This window comes from Brachionichthys hirsutus, chromosome 21 (genome assembly GCF_040956055.1).
Source record: "Brachionichthys hirsutus isolate HB-005 chromosome 21, CSIRO-AGI_Bhir_v1, whole genome shotgun sequence".
Taxonomy (NCBI): Eukaryota; Metazoa; Chordata; class Actinopteri; order Lophiiformes; family Brachionichthyidae; genus Brachionichthys; species Brachionichthys hirsutus.
This window is the reverse complement of record NC_090917.1, coordinates 8,368,676-8,385,007: the sequence shown is the minus strand read 5'-3', so window position 1 is coordinate 8,385,007 and position 16,332 is coordinate 8,368,676. Positions and strand designations below refer to the sequence as shown.

Here is a 16,332-nt window from a genome sequence, read left to right as displayed (position 1 = left end):
TTTTAAAGAAATATATTATATAACACTCCTGCAATGATGGATCAGTGTATCTGCAATAATATTGCAATAGTGCCACATAGTGGATCGTTTAATGTTCACTATTCTCTACTCACAAATTTTAATTCTCAGATTGTACTAGAACAATACTTTGCTATCAGCTGACCGAGTCAAATAAGAATCTATCATCTCATTCAGCAATATGGGTAATGTAGGCATGAGCTGTTACAGAACTGCTGTTAAACCCAGCATCATCCAGCCTGGCTTTGTCTCTCCATCCCAGTTGCATCCATTACTCCCAGTCAGCTCTCTACTGAGAATGCAGTGCTTGCGTCACGACTTTTCACAGATGGAGACGAGGCTGAGGAGGGGGAGGGTATGAGAGAAAGGGGAGGAGAAAAGAGCCGTATCCCTCCTCCCTGCATCAGCATCAACATCCCTTCGTCACCGGAAAAACAACGAGGACGCTCATTGCACATTAGAACTGAAATAAACAAATAAATCAGCAGACACTCCTCCTTTGCCTTCATCAGACATACATCCACAGATACAGGCGCCCAAATGCTCCCTGAGGCGCGAGGAACCCTCCCAGACATCATCTGAGAGGAGAGGCAGAAAGCGATCGGACTCTCTCCATCATCATGGGTAACCAGGACGCTAAGCTAAAGAGGGCTGCAGCGGCATCAAGTAATGGAAGCTACCCTTCACTGGATGAAGGATGGAAGGAGGGAGGAGGCGACGCGGTTAAAAAAGGAGCAAAGAAACTTGGCAAGCATGGAGGTAAAGGAGCAAACAGCAGCGGAGGCGGAGGCGGAGGGGCGACGCATGGCACAGGACCAGGGAGGAAGAAAAGCAAATCTGAAGCCAGGTCGTCTGTTTTCTCCATCCGGAAGAGAAAGGGCAACCTGAAAGAGAAAGGAGACGCATGTTCTTCGGTGACAGGCTCAAAAGAGGACGTCTTATCGTCTCAACATGACGAGCTGGACAACACAAAAGCACGCGACATGTCTGCAGATGAGCCGGGACACTCAGACGCCGAGGCTGCTGCCCCCAACAAGAGAAAGGACGCGTATGGAAGGGGAGAGCAGATCACGGAGATGCAGGGGGGGACCTTGACAACAGCAACACCCCCCACAGACGATGGGGGGCAGAAGGCAGGGAGCTCAGGCTCAGATACAGACATCTACAGCTTCCACTCGGCTGCAGACCATGAGGATTTGCTAGCAGACATCCAGCTCGCCATAAGGCTGCAGCACCAACGCCAGCACGGGGGGGTCGACTCAGCTGTAGAACCACAGAGGGGGCAGGAAAAGAATCTGAGCTGGGGGTCAGGAGAGGGGGGCAAACAGAGTAATGGGGTTGTTCAGTTGACTCCTCCTGAGGTGCTTGACCTGACTCCAGAACTGGAACTTGGGTCTGATGCCTTGTCATTCCTAGAGACAGGAACTCTATCTAGCCCTGTCAAGCACATGGAGCATCCGGCGACGCTAAAAATCCCCTCCGACACAGAGACACATGAGGAGGAGGTGGAGGAGCATCCTGAAATAGGGAAGGGGCAGAGGGAGAAGGACAGAGAAGCCACTCTTTGTGTTGCAGGAGGCACAATAGACCAGCATGCTTGGCTGCAGCAGCCCCCTCGCTCAGCCATTCCCATGGCTACTGCTGGGGGGGCAGCACTAAGCCCAGTCACCATGACGACCAGTGGCAACAGCGTCCCTGATCTCACATTTGAAAGTGATGGGAGCGAAGAAGGGGCTGAACTCCAGCCGGATGAGAGGAAGTCCATGGCCGATGTGGATCTTGTTCCTCCAAATGAGGAAAGCTGCGAAACGCGACCTAAACCTCTCGAACCGTTCTCAGCTGCTGGGATTGGAGAGGGTGAGTTTCGGTCGGGCTTGGGTACCAGTGCAGAGTCCCTCGAGGACAGCCTGAGTGCTGCATCCGAATCCCATCGCTCTGCTGCTGTCTGTCCCTTCAGTGAACCCTGCAGGAGGAGCAGCTTGTGCTTTACCCCACTGCCCCCCCAAGAGAGCCCCGCAACCAAACGACTCCTTAGGTCCACTCACTCATCTCCAAGCCCTGTGGTGAAACCCTATCCTCCCATCTTCCCCTCCTACATTAAGACTACCACCAGACAGCTCAGCTCCCCGGGACAGTCCCCAGCTCCGTCCCCCTCCCACAGCCCCCGCTCCCTGCGCAGGGCCCAGTATCACCTCCACAGGTATCTGTGGTGTCACTGTGTTAACTCTTCAACCCTTGTTGTATTTGGCCTACTAGGACACCGGCACGTGTCATCCTGAGTGAATTTAAGGTGACGCCCATCAGGTTTGGGGTTTGGAACTCCTGCATTGTGACTGGTCGAGATGCTGATGATGTCCAGGTCGGGTCTTTGATGACTCTGCGCTTGAAATAAGAGTAACGTCAGGAGAGCCTTGCAGCATTCTCACCAGCTCATCATCCGTGCAGCGGTCAAAACCTGCTTTTATCTGACTCGTATTAGCATTCTGCTTTAAGTGAAGGTCTAAGCTAACATGCATGTGTTGACAGGACGACGGCTGAGGAGCACCATGTCCATAGGCAGCGCTCACAAAGCCTCGCTGGACCTCTGAGTCGTTCAGCGGACTGGACAGAGGAGCTTGAGAGGAGGATGAGGATCAGGGAGGATGGAGGAGGCTCAGGAGCTTATCTTTTGGGCTGCCGAGGAGGCAGCCAACCCCTCTGTGCTGCCCGATCATCTTGTGGGCAGGTTTCTGCCTGTGGCCTTCAGGACATCTTCACAGGTTGGTGTAGAATGTTGTGTTTACAATAATTCAATGATTGTTGTTTTCCTCATTTCCATCATTTACTTAATTCCCTACGCATGGATGTCGTTTTTCCTTTGTCTCTTACGCAGTTTTACGACCTACACGTGTCAGGAGGTTTTTTTTTTCTTGACAGAAAGCTCAACTATTTTATAATAATACAAATAAACTAAGTAACTACAACTTACTGTGCTGATTTCTCTGTCTATGACTGACGCTGAATTTTTAAATAAACCTATAATTATCTAAAACTGGATTTTTAGGCCCGAGCGCCTATCCTAGGCGTAAGGGGCTATTGCTTTTGCAATGCAGAAGACGACAAGTTGACGAGCGCAGCTCGTTTTATTTGTTGCTGATCTTTTTTGCTCTTCTATTCTGTGCCTCCCTGTGTCAAATAATGTTAGTAATAATTTATAATAAATTCGTATAGAAAAAGTCCTAATTAAAATGAAACAGTTCTTCATACAGTAGAAATACATTAATTTGCCTTAAAATCCTAAACAATATAACAATAACTAGAAAGACAATCAGAGATTGCAGACCCTCGCCTCCAAAAGACTATTGGATCTTGTGAGACAGTAAACAGGGCTTCCGGATCAGACGGGCCAAACCTGCTCTAGCTTGCTGCTCCGGAACGTACTACAAGAGTCCTTCTGGACTCTTTTTCCCATCATGCCATTCGTAATGGCATGATGGGAAGCCATGTGACCTCTTAAAGTGGCAGTTTACAGCACAGGCACAATTCCAGATGTAAAAATAATTCTAGAATCTGGATCCAGATCCGGATCAACGCCATTCTCGGGGAGGACCGAGCCACGGACAGAACCTTGCTTGTGTAAAATTGTCAAGTCGATTGGGTTACTAGTTTTTGACTTATGCGCTCGGACAGACAAACAGACAAACAGACAAACAGACAGACAAACGCACCCAATTGCAATACCCTCGCTTCCGCTTCGGCGAGGGTAATTAGCAGCACACTGATATAAGGAGTGAGCCGGAGCACTGCAGGCTTTAAAAAGGAGAGGAGCTGGAAAATGTTATCAGAAATCAATTTCACGATTCCTGAGGTACTTGTGGGGTTCCCAGTGTCTCACCGTCTCACACCAGTCTTGCTTTCTTCCCCGTCTGTCCAGGTCGAACTCTCCTGGAGAAGCTGTTCTTGCAGCAGCAGCATCAGGAGCCGGAGGAGGCGGAGAGGCTCTGCTCCCGGATCCTGGCCACGGGTCTCCTGCTGCCTTTCACCGACTGCTTCAGAGAGCTGCTCGAGGGCAGCACCGGCCAAATCGCCCCCACGGCACCAGTCAAGTTTGATGTACGCAGCCACATTTTTGTGCACATCTGCAAATGAGGCTAATCAGCATTAGCCTTGGGATGTTGATATGTTAGGGTGTCAGTCTTCAAAGAGTGTCATAAATCATCTCTCTATTCTAGGCCATTTCTAGAAATGTAACAGCACAAATGCAACGCTGTCCGATCATTAAGTGTTATTATCCAGTGAGATATCTGTCGACTTTACATTGTTATTTGTTAGTAAACCAATGTCTAGAGTTTCCTGTTTGTCTATATGATTTTACAGTTAGTTGCACAGCGGTCTAAAATGGGTTTCAAGGAATTGAAGAGTACTGTTTTCCCAGCATGACCAGCTGTATGGATGGGCAGCAGTCAATCAGCCGACGCACTGCTTGGATCCTCTTGATGGGAAACTTCCAGGAGAGCTGAAGGGCCCCCGGCCCTCTGCCATGCCAGATAGGGACAACGACATGGGGCTCAAATCCACCATGGCAGGTAAGAGCAAGACTTTGTTGGTGCCAATCACAGGCTCGATAGTTGACCGATTGTACAGTAAGTAACGGTTGTTTGTGGAGAATAAATGTCCTTACAGTATCCTTCGCTTCCTGAATGAGCTGAGCTCTCATCAGTCATTATACGATGCTTTCAGAGAAACTTTCCAGCTCCATACGCAAATGAAAGCACAAATTACTGCGACTAACGGATACTATGACACAAAGAAAATAACTTCACTTGAAATATTAAAAAAGTTCCAACTCAGAATTCTTCATAGCGATTCACAAAATGTAAATTTCTCCTCACTCAAGGTAAAAAGGCAGTGAACGAAGAGAACATTGTTGTTGCTACTTTAGAACTCTCCGTTCACCTTTATTCATAGTCGATGACTGTTGTTCTTTTTTGTCCTTCTCCTTTCTTCCTCGTCATGATTTGGAATTCAAGAGGAAAATCCAGGTGAGTAATAATTTCTGTGACTATTTTGATGTTGACTGGGAACGCCGTTACACCGTTACAGCGTTACGACGTGGCCCAAGGCGACGTGTTAATAACCTGCCACTGCACCGTTACAGCGTTACAACGTGTTAATAACCTGCCACTGCACCGTTACAGCGTTACGACGTGTTAATAACCTGCCACTGCACCGTTACAATGCTACGACGTGTTAATAACCTGCCACTGCACCGTCACAGCGTTACGACGTGTTATTATCCAGTGACACTGCACCGTTACAGCGTTACGACGTGTTAATAACCTGCCACTGCACCGTTACAGCGCTACGACGTGTTAATAACCTGCCACTGCACCGTTACAGCGTTACGACGTGTTAATAACCTGCCACTGCACCGTTACAGCGTTACGACGTGTTAATAACCTGCCACTGCACCGTTACAGCGTTACGACGTGTTAATAACCTGCCACTGCATCGTTACAGCGTTACGACGTGTTAATAACCTGCCACTGCATCGTTACAGTGTTATGACGTGTTAATAACCTGCCACTGCACCGTTACGACGTGTTTATAACCTGCCAATTTAATTTAAGCTGGTGATGCTTTAATGTAACCAGAAAAAGTAATTTATTCTGAACAAGAGGAAGAGTGATGATGATGGTCCTCAACTCCCAGATACCTGCAAGATGCTCTGAAACACGTGATCTGCCTGTGTCACATGAAACATGCGTTATAACACCTGTTCATGTCTGTTCAGAACTCCGTGCAGCCGCCTCGGGTTCGAGGCAACAGCAGAGGGAGAGTCCGGAGGTAGGTCACTTTCACCTTCTGCTTTTGTTTGAATCACGAGTCAGAATGTCTGAAACAGGTTAGTACGTAAAGACAGAGGCACGGCCTTTAGTGTAACTGGTGACTCTTTATTCTGTAAATGCATTAAAAAGTACTTCAGTAACAGCTCTGTCTGAGTCCAACCGTCACCTTTGAGCTCTAACTGAGCTCTAACTGCTGCGTATAGGCTAAACAGTCTAAGTTATTTGTCACTGTTACAACCTTTAATCTAGACAACATGTTCTATACTTATCTTGCATTGTAAGAACCCACGCAGACACGGAGAGAACATGCAAACTCTTCACAGAAAGGCCGCAAATGGGATTAGATTAGAACATGTGACCTTCTTGCTGTGAGGCCAGGAGAAACCCAGAATAAACCAAACTAATGAAGCACCAACACAATGTAACCATGACAGATTTTACAACAACTCTTTTATTCTATAACAAGAAAAGTTAAATCAAATTTAATTTCAGAAATATTGTGGCATACTGAAAATTACGTGTTTCATTCTTCAGTTAGCTCTCAAAGTTTTCTCATAAAATTTAAAGCTTATTCTAAAAGTTTCCTAATTTTCCTAATGCATTGAGCTAATTAAACAGGTCTAACAGCTAATGAAGATTGATCAGTTAACAGACAATATGTTGTTCAGATCATGCATGAATCCCATCATGGTAATCTATCAGAATGAGAATACTTTATTAATCCTAGAGGGAATTTCCATCAGCAACATTTCTCCACTCAACAAAATCAGAAATGCAAAAGTGACATTATGCACATAGTGCATTAATATAAATATAAAAGTATAATATTAAAACATTTAAAAAGCAATAGAAGGCTACAATGATGCATTGCATTGATTTGTTCAGAATTTGACCAATGGTTGTCGGTTCGTGTCCTCGTAAAGCTTTTTTTTTTTTGCCCTTTTGTCTCACCTGTAGGCGGAACGTTCCCTTCTTTCTGCCAAACTGAAAGAGAAACATGTGAACGTCATTCAACAACTGGAACAAACTATAGAAGATCTGAAGACTAAGATAGCTGAGCTGGAGCAACAGCCCCCTCTGCTGGAAAGAGACCCGATGAAAGCCCCCCCCACTGACCGGGAGAATCTGCTGGATGAAGTGTGTGAAGCTCACCTGCCGACTGAAGCCGCCCCGTCTCTGGGCTGTCTGGAGGCCAAGTCTGTGCAGACCTCACCCATGGAGGACAGCTTTAAGTTCAAAGTGCCTTGGAGTGAGCCGAGTCGGGGGGGCGGTTTGCTGCAGCCCCCACCAAGGCAGTGTTCATGTCAACTGCACCCTCCCCTACCTCCACCTCCACCTCCACCTCCCCTTCCCACAGGAGAAGCAGCTGCTCCTATCTTACCAGGACAGACTCCAGCACCCCCTCCTCCACCATCGTTACTTGGGACCTCAATGCCAGCTCCTCCTCCTCCACCACCTCCTCCACTCCCTGGTGGCATTGCTCCTCCTCCTCCACCACCTCCTCCACTCCCTGGTGGCATTGCTCCTCCTCCTCCTCCACCTCCTCCACCTCCATTACCATTTGGTTTAACAGTTCCTATTCCTCCTCCTCCGCCACCTCCCCCACTCCCTGGTGGCATTGCTCCTCCACCTCCTCCTCCTCTTCCTCCTCCTCCACCTGGAGCCATTTGTGTTCCCTCAGCTCTTCCAGGGACTCTGGGCTCCCTGCCTCCCCCCCTGCCATTGGGGCTCTACGCTCTAGGCTTGACCCAAGAGAAGCCTCCCAGGAAGGCCGTGTTGGAGCCTCCCAGACCCATGAAGCCCCTCTACTGGACTCGGATCCAGCTGCACACCAAAAAGTAAATTAGAGATGATGCTGCTCTTCATTTTAACGCAGCTGCATTTTGAGACCAAGCATGTTCTCAAGCGGCGCCGGCACATTGCAGGGCCACGCAGACAACCACTCACACACAACAGAGAACCGAAGAACCCGTAGAAACGTCACGCAGACAACCACTCACACACAACGGAGAACCGGAGAACCCGTAGAAACGTCACGCAGACAACCACTCTCACACAACGGAGAACCGGAGAACCCGTAGAAACGTCACGCAGACAACCACTCACACACAACAGAGAACCGGAGAACCCGTAGAAACGTCACGCAGACAACCACTAACACACACAACAGAGAACCGGAGAACCCGTAGAAACGTCACGCAGACAACAACTCACACACAACGGAGAACCGGAGAACCCGTAGAAACGTCACGCAGACAACCACTCACACATAACAGAGAACCGGAGAACCCGTAGAAACGTCACGCAGACAACCACTCACACATAACGGAGAACTGGAGAACCCGTAGAAACGTCACGCAGACAACCACTCACACATAACAGAGAACCGGAGAACCCGTAGAAACGTCACGCAGACACGCCCAGAGGACTCTTCATTTTCTAAAATTCACAACATCCTTACTTGGAGTAAAGCATCTGAAAACCAAACATCTCAGTGGTGAGAGAAATATGGTTGCATTTATACTGCTTTAATTCTTCTGGTGCATCTTTCTGACAAACACAGACTACCGCCACCTACTGGTGTGGAGTGACACAGGCGTGCTAGCTAGCGCTTTGTGAGGCGATGGCTTTGGTTCAAAGGCAGCATTTTAGGCCTATCACAGGAGACGTGAGGTGATGCCATGTTGACTTGGTGTTGAATGTTCCTACCGACGCCGTCTCTCCGCTGTTTTCAGCACAGTGAAATATAACCATGTTTAAATAATGAAACTTTATTCTGCTTCTATGGTTTCCAAGGGAGGCTTCTTCTTCGTCGGTGTGGGAGAACATCGAGGAACCCGATGTGGATTTTCAGGAGTTTGTAGATTTGTTCTCCAAGTCTGCTGTGAAAGAGAAGAAGCAGCCTCTCTCTGACACCATCACCAAGTCCAAGGCCAAACAGGTGCGTTCCTTTCATTCGTACCATCACAGGTACGAGGTCGACTATAACCCAACTGTCACCAACTTTATATATATTATAGATATGATTATTTATATATACAATTCTCGTTAGACCGCCTTTTTAAAAGTTACAGCGCAAACATTCGCACCAGGTCGCTGGTTAAGATACGCCCGACCTTCTAAGCCTGACCTTGTATTTGTGTGTTTTCTAGGTTGTGAAGCTTTTAAACAACAAACGTTCTCAAGCAGTGGGAATCCTCATGTCCTCCCTACATCTGGACATGAAAGACATCAACCACGGTGAGCTCAATGCTCGACAACGAGCTCCTCTCCGGTGAATTCATCACTCCTAATTGTCCGTGTGTGTGCGTGAATGTCTATGTGTGGCCCCACGATTCGCTGGCAACGTGTCCGGGGTGTAGCCCCGCCTCTCACCTATGGTCAGCTGGGATAGGCTCCAGCAACACCCGTGACCTGCAAGGCGGATAAAGGGGCTGCAGACGGGGCGATTGAGTTTGTCTTGGTTAAAAAAGATGCATGGATGGAAGTTAGACAGTGATTAGTCCATCCAGCCATCCAGCCATCCATCCATCCATCCATCCACGCATCCATCCATCCATCCATCCAAGCATCCATCCAGCCATCCATCCAGTCATGCATCCATCCATCCATCCAGTCATGCATCCATCCATCCATCCATCCATCCATCCAAGCATCCATACAGCCATCCATCCAGTCATGCATCCATCCATCCATCCATCCAAGCATCCATCCATCCATCCATCCATCCACGCATCCATCCATCCATCCATCCAAGCATCCATCCATCCATCCATCCATCCACGCATCCATCCATCCATCCATCCATCCAAGCATCCATCCATCCATCCACGCATCCATCCATCCATCCATCCAAGCATCCATCCAGCCAGCCATCCAGTCATGCATCCATCCATCCATCCATCCAAGCATCCATCCAGCCATCCATCCAGTCATGCATCCATCCATCCATCCATCCAAGCATCCATCCAGCCATCCATCCAGTCATGCATCCATCCATCCATCCAGCCATCCATCCAGTCATCCCTCCATCCATCCACGCATCCATCCATGCATCCATCCATCCAGCCATCCATCCATCCAGCCATCCATCCAGTCATCCCTCCATCCATCCACGCATCCATCCACGCATCCATCCATCCAGCCATCCATCCATTCATCAATCCTCTCCCTCTTTTCGGGTAGCAGGAGTTGCTGGAGCTGATCCCAGCTTGCTATTGGGCGAGGGGCGGGGTGCCCCTCGTATACAACGAGGACAAGATCTGTCTCATATTCAACATGATAAATGAGAACATTACTGCTCCTGAAAAGATGGAAACAAATCGAGCTCAACATTCCTCCACATTTATCTGTGATGCCTGGAACCTCCACTCTCTCTGGATGTCATCTCGACATTATGGAAATAACTTAATATATTATATATTATATTCATATATTAAACACAGAGTACTGGATTTTGCCTTCACAGAACCATTGCATGCCCGTCTTCTCACTGACCCATGCACTGCTTGTTGCTCCATCCTCATCTTCCATGGCATTTTGTGCTTAAAGAACATTCCTTCCGAACAGAGAGTTTGCTGCTGTGATCTCTTCTGATCTCTTTCTTTAAGCCATCCTGAACCTGGACAACACAGTCGTCGACCTGGAGACCCTGCAGGCGCTCTATGAGAACGTGAGCGACGCAGTTTGTGTTACTTCCTTTAGACTGATAAAAGCAGCTTCAAGGCAATGCCTAAAAATGGATTCGGCTTTGGCAGCTTCAAAGGCTTTGCAATACTTTCACTGAGTTTTAGAAAGTATATTATTAGAATAATATATGCGGTTTTACATACACATTTTATAGTGCAGTTGTAGTTCATACCTTTCTTGTGTAAGGTGTTTTTTTTTTGTTTCTGAGAAGGACGTTATGTTCCGTGTGATTGGGCCTGATAATCGACACAACAACTGCAGCAGCGATTAAAAGCATCAAATGTTCAAATGCAGTATTATTTGCTTGTTCGTCCTCATGTGAAGTATCTTTGTCTCACTCGGCGGGGACTTGTTAGAATGGTAACTCCATTCAGCTCATGAAGCTTGATTCGATATTTCAGAGTCCTTTGGTTTGATTTACGATAAAAAAAAATGACTGTTTATAGCTAATGTGTTCACTATCACCTTTAAGATGAACACATGTATTTGTTGTTGTCTTTTTGCTTTATATTTATGAAATATCTTCAGTTGTTTAATGAGAGACCCAGAAATCTTTTACGGATTCAGACACTAGACCCTTTCCTCAGCACGCAACGCGATAACAGAATGAATTTTCATTCTTTGGGCGCCCAATACTTTTACAGTGCGTCTGATTTGGATTGAAAATGGCTCTTTTTCTCGGTGTTGCACATCATGAAAACTGAATGTCACGCACACCCTTTCCAGTAACATCGCTTCGACCTTCGTCTTCAGCATGAATTTGTCTCAGTCTTGTCTGTTGGCCAGTCTGAGACTTGACTACCGTTGCTGCGTACTCTGTACTATTAGTATGAAGTACATTAACACAGATGGAGTTCATCTCTGATGTCTCTCCCTCAGAGGGCACAGCAGGAGGAGCTGGACAAAATAGAAAAGCACGTGAAGTCTTCAAAAGACAAGGAGAAGCCCAAACCGCTAGACAAGCCCGAGCAGTGAGTTGGCGCAATGACCTCGGCGGCTCCATCGGATGAGCAGGGCGATGACGCAAGGCAGCTGCTGCTTCTTGTTTTGCAGATTTCTCTACCAGCTCTCCTTGATCCCAAACTTTTCTGGCAGAGTGTTCTGCATCCTCTTCCAGTCCAGCTTCTCTGAGTGCATATCATCCATAACAAGAAAACTGGACACCCTGCAGAGGCTCTGCAAGGTAAGCCAAGCCTTCCAGCCAAACCACAGATCAACCGAGACCTCGGTCGTCTTGTCAACAGCCCTGCAGACCCTGCCGGGCGTCTAGCCACTCGACACTCCAAGCCGTTCCAGGCTGAACAAAAACTTCTCTCTCTCTCTCTGTTTGAGGATCAGGGCCCAACAATGCAGACTATGATGAAGGTTTCAATGAAAAAACAAATACTTTATACACAGAATACTATGGCTTGGGTTAGGGTTAGTGTTTGGGAATATACTGCTTAAACTCAAATAGGAAAATGACAAATGTAGGACAGGCTGGCTATCCAAAAAATAAATAAATCAAATCACAGCCAAATAAAACGATGACAAAATACTCACTGCAAAGCAGCGGCGGAAAATACAGGGAGAAATGAACAACGAGGGAAGCCTGAAGAATCTGACTAAGCAGAGAGGACTCTAGAGAGTCAGGTAAGGAGGCAGGAGCTGAGCAGGTGAGATGTACCAGGTGTGTCTCGTTCCCTCTACTGCTGCCTCGGCAGCTGTGCAGGGGCAGCAATCAAACCGCAGCAAAGACAAACATGTAACAATCAGATGTTCTAGCTGCCTCGAATAAAATCCTCAAACATGTTGAGGTCACATGAGTGGCAGGTCAGGTCACACCCAGCATGTTACCTGCTTTATACATCGTGGGGCCAAACGGGTCACGGTAAGAATTGTGGTGAAACTGCCTGGGGGGGTCCCAGCCCTGACTAGAGATAGCGCTTCCAGTTTGAACCAGATCACTTCCTTCACTCCTCTCAAACCTCATCCGTCCTCTTTGCCAGATTGTGCACAGTGTTGTCTTAAAAAACGTCCAATAAAAAGTGCCGCTCCCTTCTGTCGTCCCCGGCAACAACACAACTGATTCACACACATGTCCTCTGCAGACCTTGCAGGACAGCGAGACAGTGAAGCGGGTTCTGGGACTGATTCTGGCCTTCGGCAACTTCATGAATGGTGGCAATCGAACCAGAGGCCAAGCTGATGGCTTCACCCTGGACATCCTGCCCAGACTGAAGGACGTGAAGAGTAGTGTGAGTAAACGACGCTGAAACACATTTACGTTCCCCAGAACTCAAATAATAATAATGTACATTTTCCATTGTGCTGCCGTTGAATTCTCTTGATTAGTTTCTAGATGAGTCTTGCAAACATACACTTCACTAGAAAAAGGAATCAGTAAAAAGTGCCGATTGTCCTTTTTGCCACTTGCAGGACACCTTAAAAAGTCTGCTGTCGTACATCGTTGCATACTACCTCAGACACTTTGATGAGGTTTGTGCTTGTTATTCCTCTATCCTCGTCTAGCACCAACACACACACACTCTTACTCTCTTACTTTGTGTTCACACCATAACGAGTGTGTGTGTTTTGTCCTCCACCAGGATGCCGGCAGAGAGACGTGTGTGTACCCGCTCCCCGAGCCTCACGACCTGTTCCAGGCGTCACAGATGAGGCTTGAAGACTTTCAGAAGGACTTGACTCGACTCAGGAAGGACCTGAGAGGTAACGCGTGAAAACAGTTTGTCATAGACGCAACTGTCGGCTCCTGATGTTGATTCATGTTTAAAGCTTTAAGCACAAAACATTTTAATGCTGAGCCAGACGCCCCCTTCCTTCCAACTGCAACATTGGAAAGTGCATGTTGGCCTAAATAGCATGTATGAATGGCCTTGGAGGCGAACGCTGTAAAGACAGTTCAGAGACACGCCTCGATCACGAAGGTCAAAAACAAAGAATCGACTGGACTCAAAGGTTTTTCAGTAAACACAGGATTCCCATTCAAACCTGGCAACACCCTGGATGAATATAGCAGCCGCACTGGTGAAGATTCTCACTCATCCAGGTCACAGTAGAGATCTACGATAATAATCGTTGCTTTTCGTACTTAACAGAATGTTATTTATGCTGATTTATGTCTTATTTAATCAGCGTGCTCTTCAGAGGTGGAAAAGGTGTGCAAGGTCTCAGAAGAGGAAAACCTCCAGCCTTTTAAAGACAAGATGGACGGCTTTCTGGCACAAGGTAACCAAACATTAAGAAGTTCTGGATGGTCGAACAATAAACTATTTGTGCAATCTAGAATAACATCTGCTGCCATCCAGATGTCTTTTCCAGGGACGACTCTGATTATTAACAGACTGTTAATAATGCCCGTTGAGTGTCATTTTACACAACAACCCCAACCTTGAGTTGATTGTGCATAATGAATTCTTCAAAGTCCTCTCTTTACGTGTTTGGCATCGACTCAAAGGGCGGGTTCCAGTAGCTGTCAGCCGAGTACTCCCATGTTTCCTCTTTTGATGGACATGTGTCGTGTTCTAATTCCTCCCTCAGCTAAAAGAGAACTGGAGATCCTGGAACTTCAACTCAGCAGCGCACACAAACTGTAAGGATGCTGTGCTTTACACTACATCACGTTCCGTCTCTCTGTAGAACTCACGGATGAAAGGCCGGCGTTCACAAATAAACGTCTGGTCATGTGTTGTCAGGTTCCTGGAACTCTCGTTGTTCTACTCGGTGAAGCCGAAGGCGGGCGAGAAGGAGGTTTCGCCAAACACCGTTTTCAGCATTTGGCATGAGTTCTCCTCAGACTTCAAGGACCAATGGAAGAAGGAGAACAAAGCCATACTCAAGGACAGGTACAGTGACACTTGCTGACTCAGCCTGCGCTCTTCCTTGGTGCATGCTGGGAGAGAGTGTGGGAGGCAGTGCGTGTGGCGTCTGGGTGCTATGTCATTCTGTTTTTCACATTTAGTTTAATTGCATTAACACTTGGTAATATGTGGGGCAGTTTTACTCCGGTTAAAATGATCCCGCTCGGCTGTAAGAGCACCCCCCCGGAGCACGTGGCACTTCTGAAGAAGACAGGTGAAGAAATTAACATGGCGTTGGTTGTTGAAGTGAATAACTTTGATTATACAGTTCATGTCACTGTCAGGAAGCGATTTCTATAAATAACCTTGCTTTTTTTTTTTATTAATAATTTTTTTTATTTTGTTCCTTTTTTTTATTTGATTTACTTTTAACTGCAGGTTAAAAGCAGCGGAGGAATGTTTCCGGCAGGCCAAAGAAAAGGCTGCATACAGCGTCAAACCCAAACATGCCTCTGGCATCGTAAGTTCACCTGATTGGGTTTTGTTGTTGTTGTTGTTGATTAAGAAACCTAAAGGTCACAAAGGCCTGAGATATCTGCATCTATAAATCAGGCTGTGATTACAGTGATACATTCCTGTTGTCGTATACTTCTCATGAAATATTCTCTCCAGTATCATAATCTAAATTACATGAACTTTATGAAATTATTTTTGTCAAAAGAGAGGCAGAAAGATTTAATTTATCTGTGCCTTTATGGAAAATAACATTTTATTGAACTCGATTGAACTGCTGCTGATAAGCCAACTGTCACTGTTTGAAGTAATAGAAAGGGGAGTAGGACAGGGGTGTCCAACTACGGTGCGCTTTCCAACTGCGGCCTGCGGTCCATTTTTAATTAATAGAGACAGGGTGAGGAGCTCAGTCACCAGGGAGGAGTAGAGCTGCTGCTCCTCCACATCGAGAGGAGTCAGGTGAGGTGGCTGGGGCGTCTATTTCGGATGCCCCCTGGCCGCCTCCCTGGGAGGAGGCCTCGGGGAAGACCCAGGACACGCTGTCTGAGGAAAAGACAGGAGATGAAGATGTTGAGGTTCTCCTTGGGAGTGACCAGGTTGGACAGGATTAGAAATGAGACAATAAGAGGGACAGTGAAGGTTAGACGTTTTGGAGACAAGGTCAGAGAGACCAGACTTTGATGGGTTGGACATGTCCAGAGGAGAGACAGGGATTATATCGGTAGAATGATGCTGAGGATGGAACTGCCAGGGAACAGGACTAGAGGACGACCCAGGAGAAGATACATGGACGTAGTGAGGGAGGACATGAGAGTGGCTGGTGTTGGGGAGGAGGATGCAAAGGACAGGGCTAGAGGACGACCCAGGAGAAGAGACATGGACGTAGTGAGGGAGGACATGAGAGTGGCTGGTGTTGGGGAGGACGATGCAAAGGACAGGACTAGAGGACGACCCAGGAGAAGAGACATGGACATAGTGAGGGAGGACATGAGAGTGGCTGGTGTTGGGGAGGACAAGGCAAAGGACAGGGTGAAGTGGAGAAGGTTGGGTTGCTGTGGCGACTATGAGACATGTAAAACTGTCTTTTAAGTTCTCCACCCAACTTCATTTCAGGATGTGTCTTAAGCTGTGTGTTGTGTCTTTTCCACAGAAAGCCAAACTGGGCATGAAGATTTGACTCATTCGACCTGCTTTCACGACTTTGGGCGCCAGCAGTGAGTCGAAGAGTGTGAAGAGGAGATGACGATTTAAACGTGAACACCTTTCGCTGAGCAGCTGAGCCTGGACTTCGTGTTAGATGTATTTATTTTTCCAGTTTGACATGTTTTGCTGCTCTGTCAAGTTGTCTAACAAATCACCACAGCCGTGGAAGGATGCTGCTGCAGTCGATACATAATGCACTATATATATATATGTATATATGTATTTATATGTGTGTAGCGTCTGCAACAACATTCATAAAATAACAAATGCATCACTCATCA

The 16,332-nt window shown here is 47.1% G+C and overlaps 1 protein-coding gene across 1 annotated transcript; it reads left to right on the top strand.

The window, feature by feature from the left end:
* Positions 1-638: 638 nt before the first annotated feature.
* fmn2b (formin 2b) lies at positions 639-16,025 on the top strand. Its single transcript, XM_068754911.1, has 20 exons — positions 639-2,218; positions 2,545-2,777; positions 3,932-4,110; positions 4,433-4,583; positions 5,792-5,844; positions 6,804-7,515; positions 7,588-7,684; positions 8,643-8,787; positions 8,999-9,086; positions 10,457-10,518; positions 11,415-11,506; positions 11,589-11,718; positions 12,626-12,772; positions 12,954-13,013; positions 13,124-13,244; positions 13,671-13,763; positions 14,076-14,127; positions 14,231-14,380; positions 14,774-14,855; positions 15,999-16,025. Exons 1-20 carry the CDS (start codon positions 639-641, stop codon positions 16,023-16,025), a joined length of 4,254 nt encoding a protein of 1,417 aa, XP_068611012.1.
* The last annotated feature ends 307 nt before the right edge of the window (positions 16,026-16,332 follow it).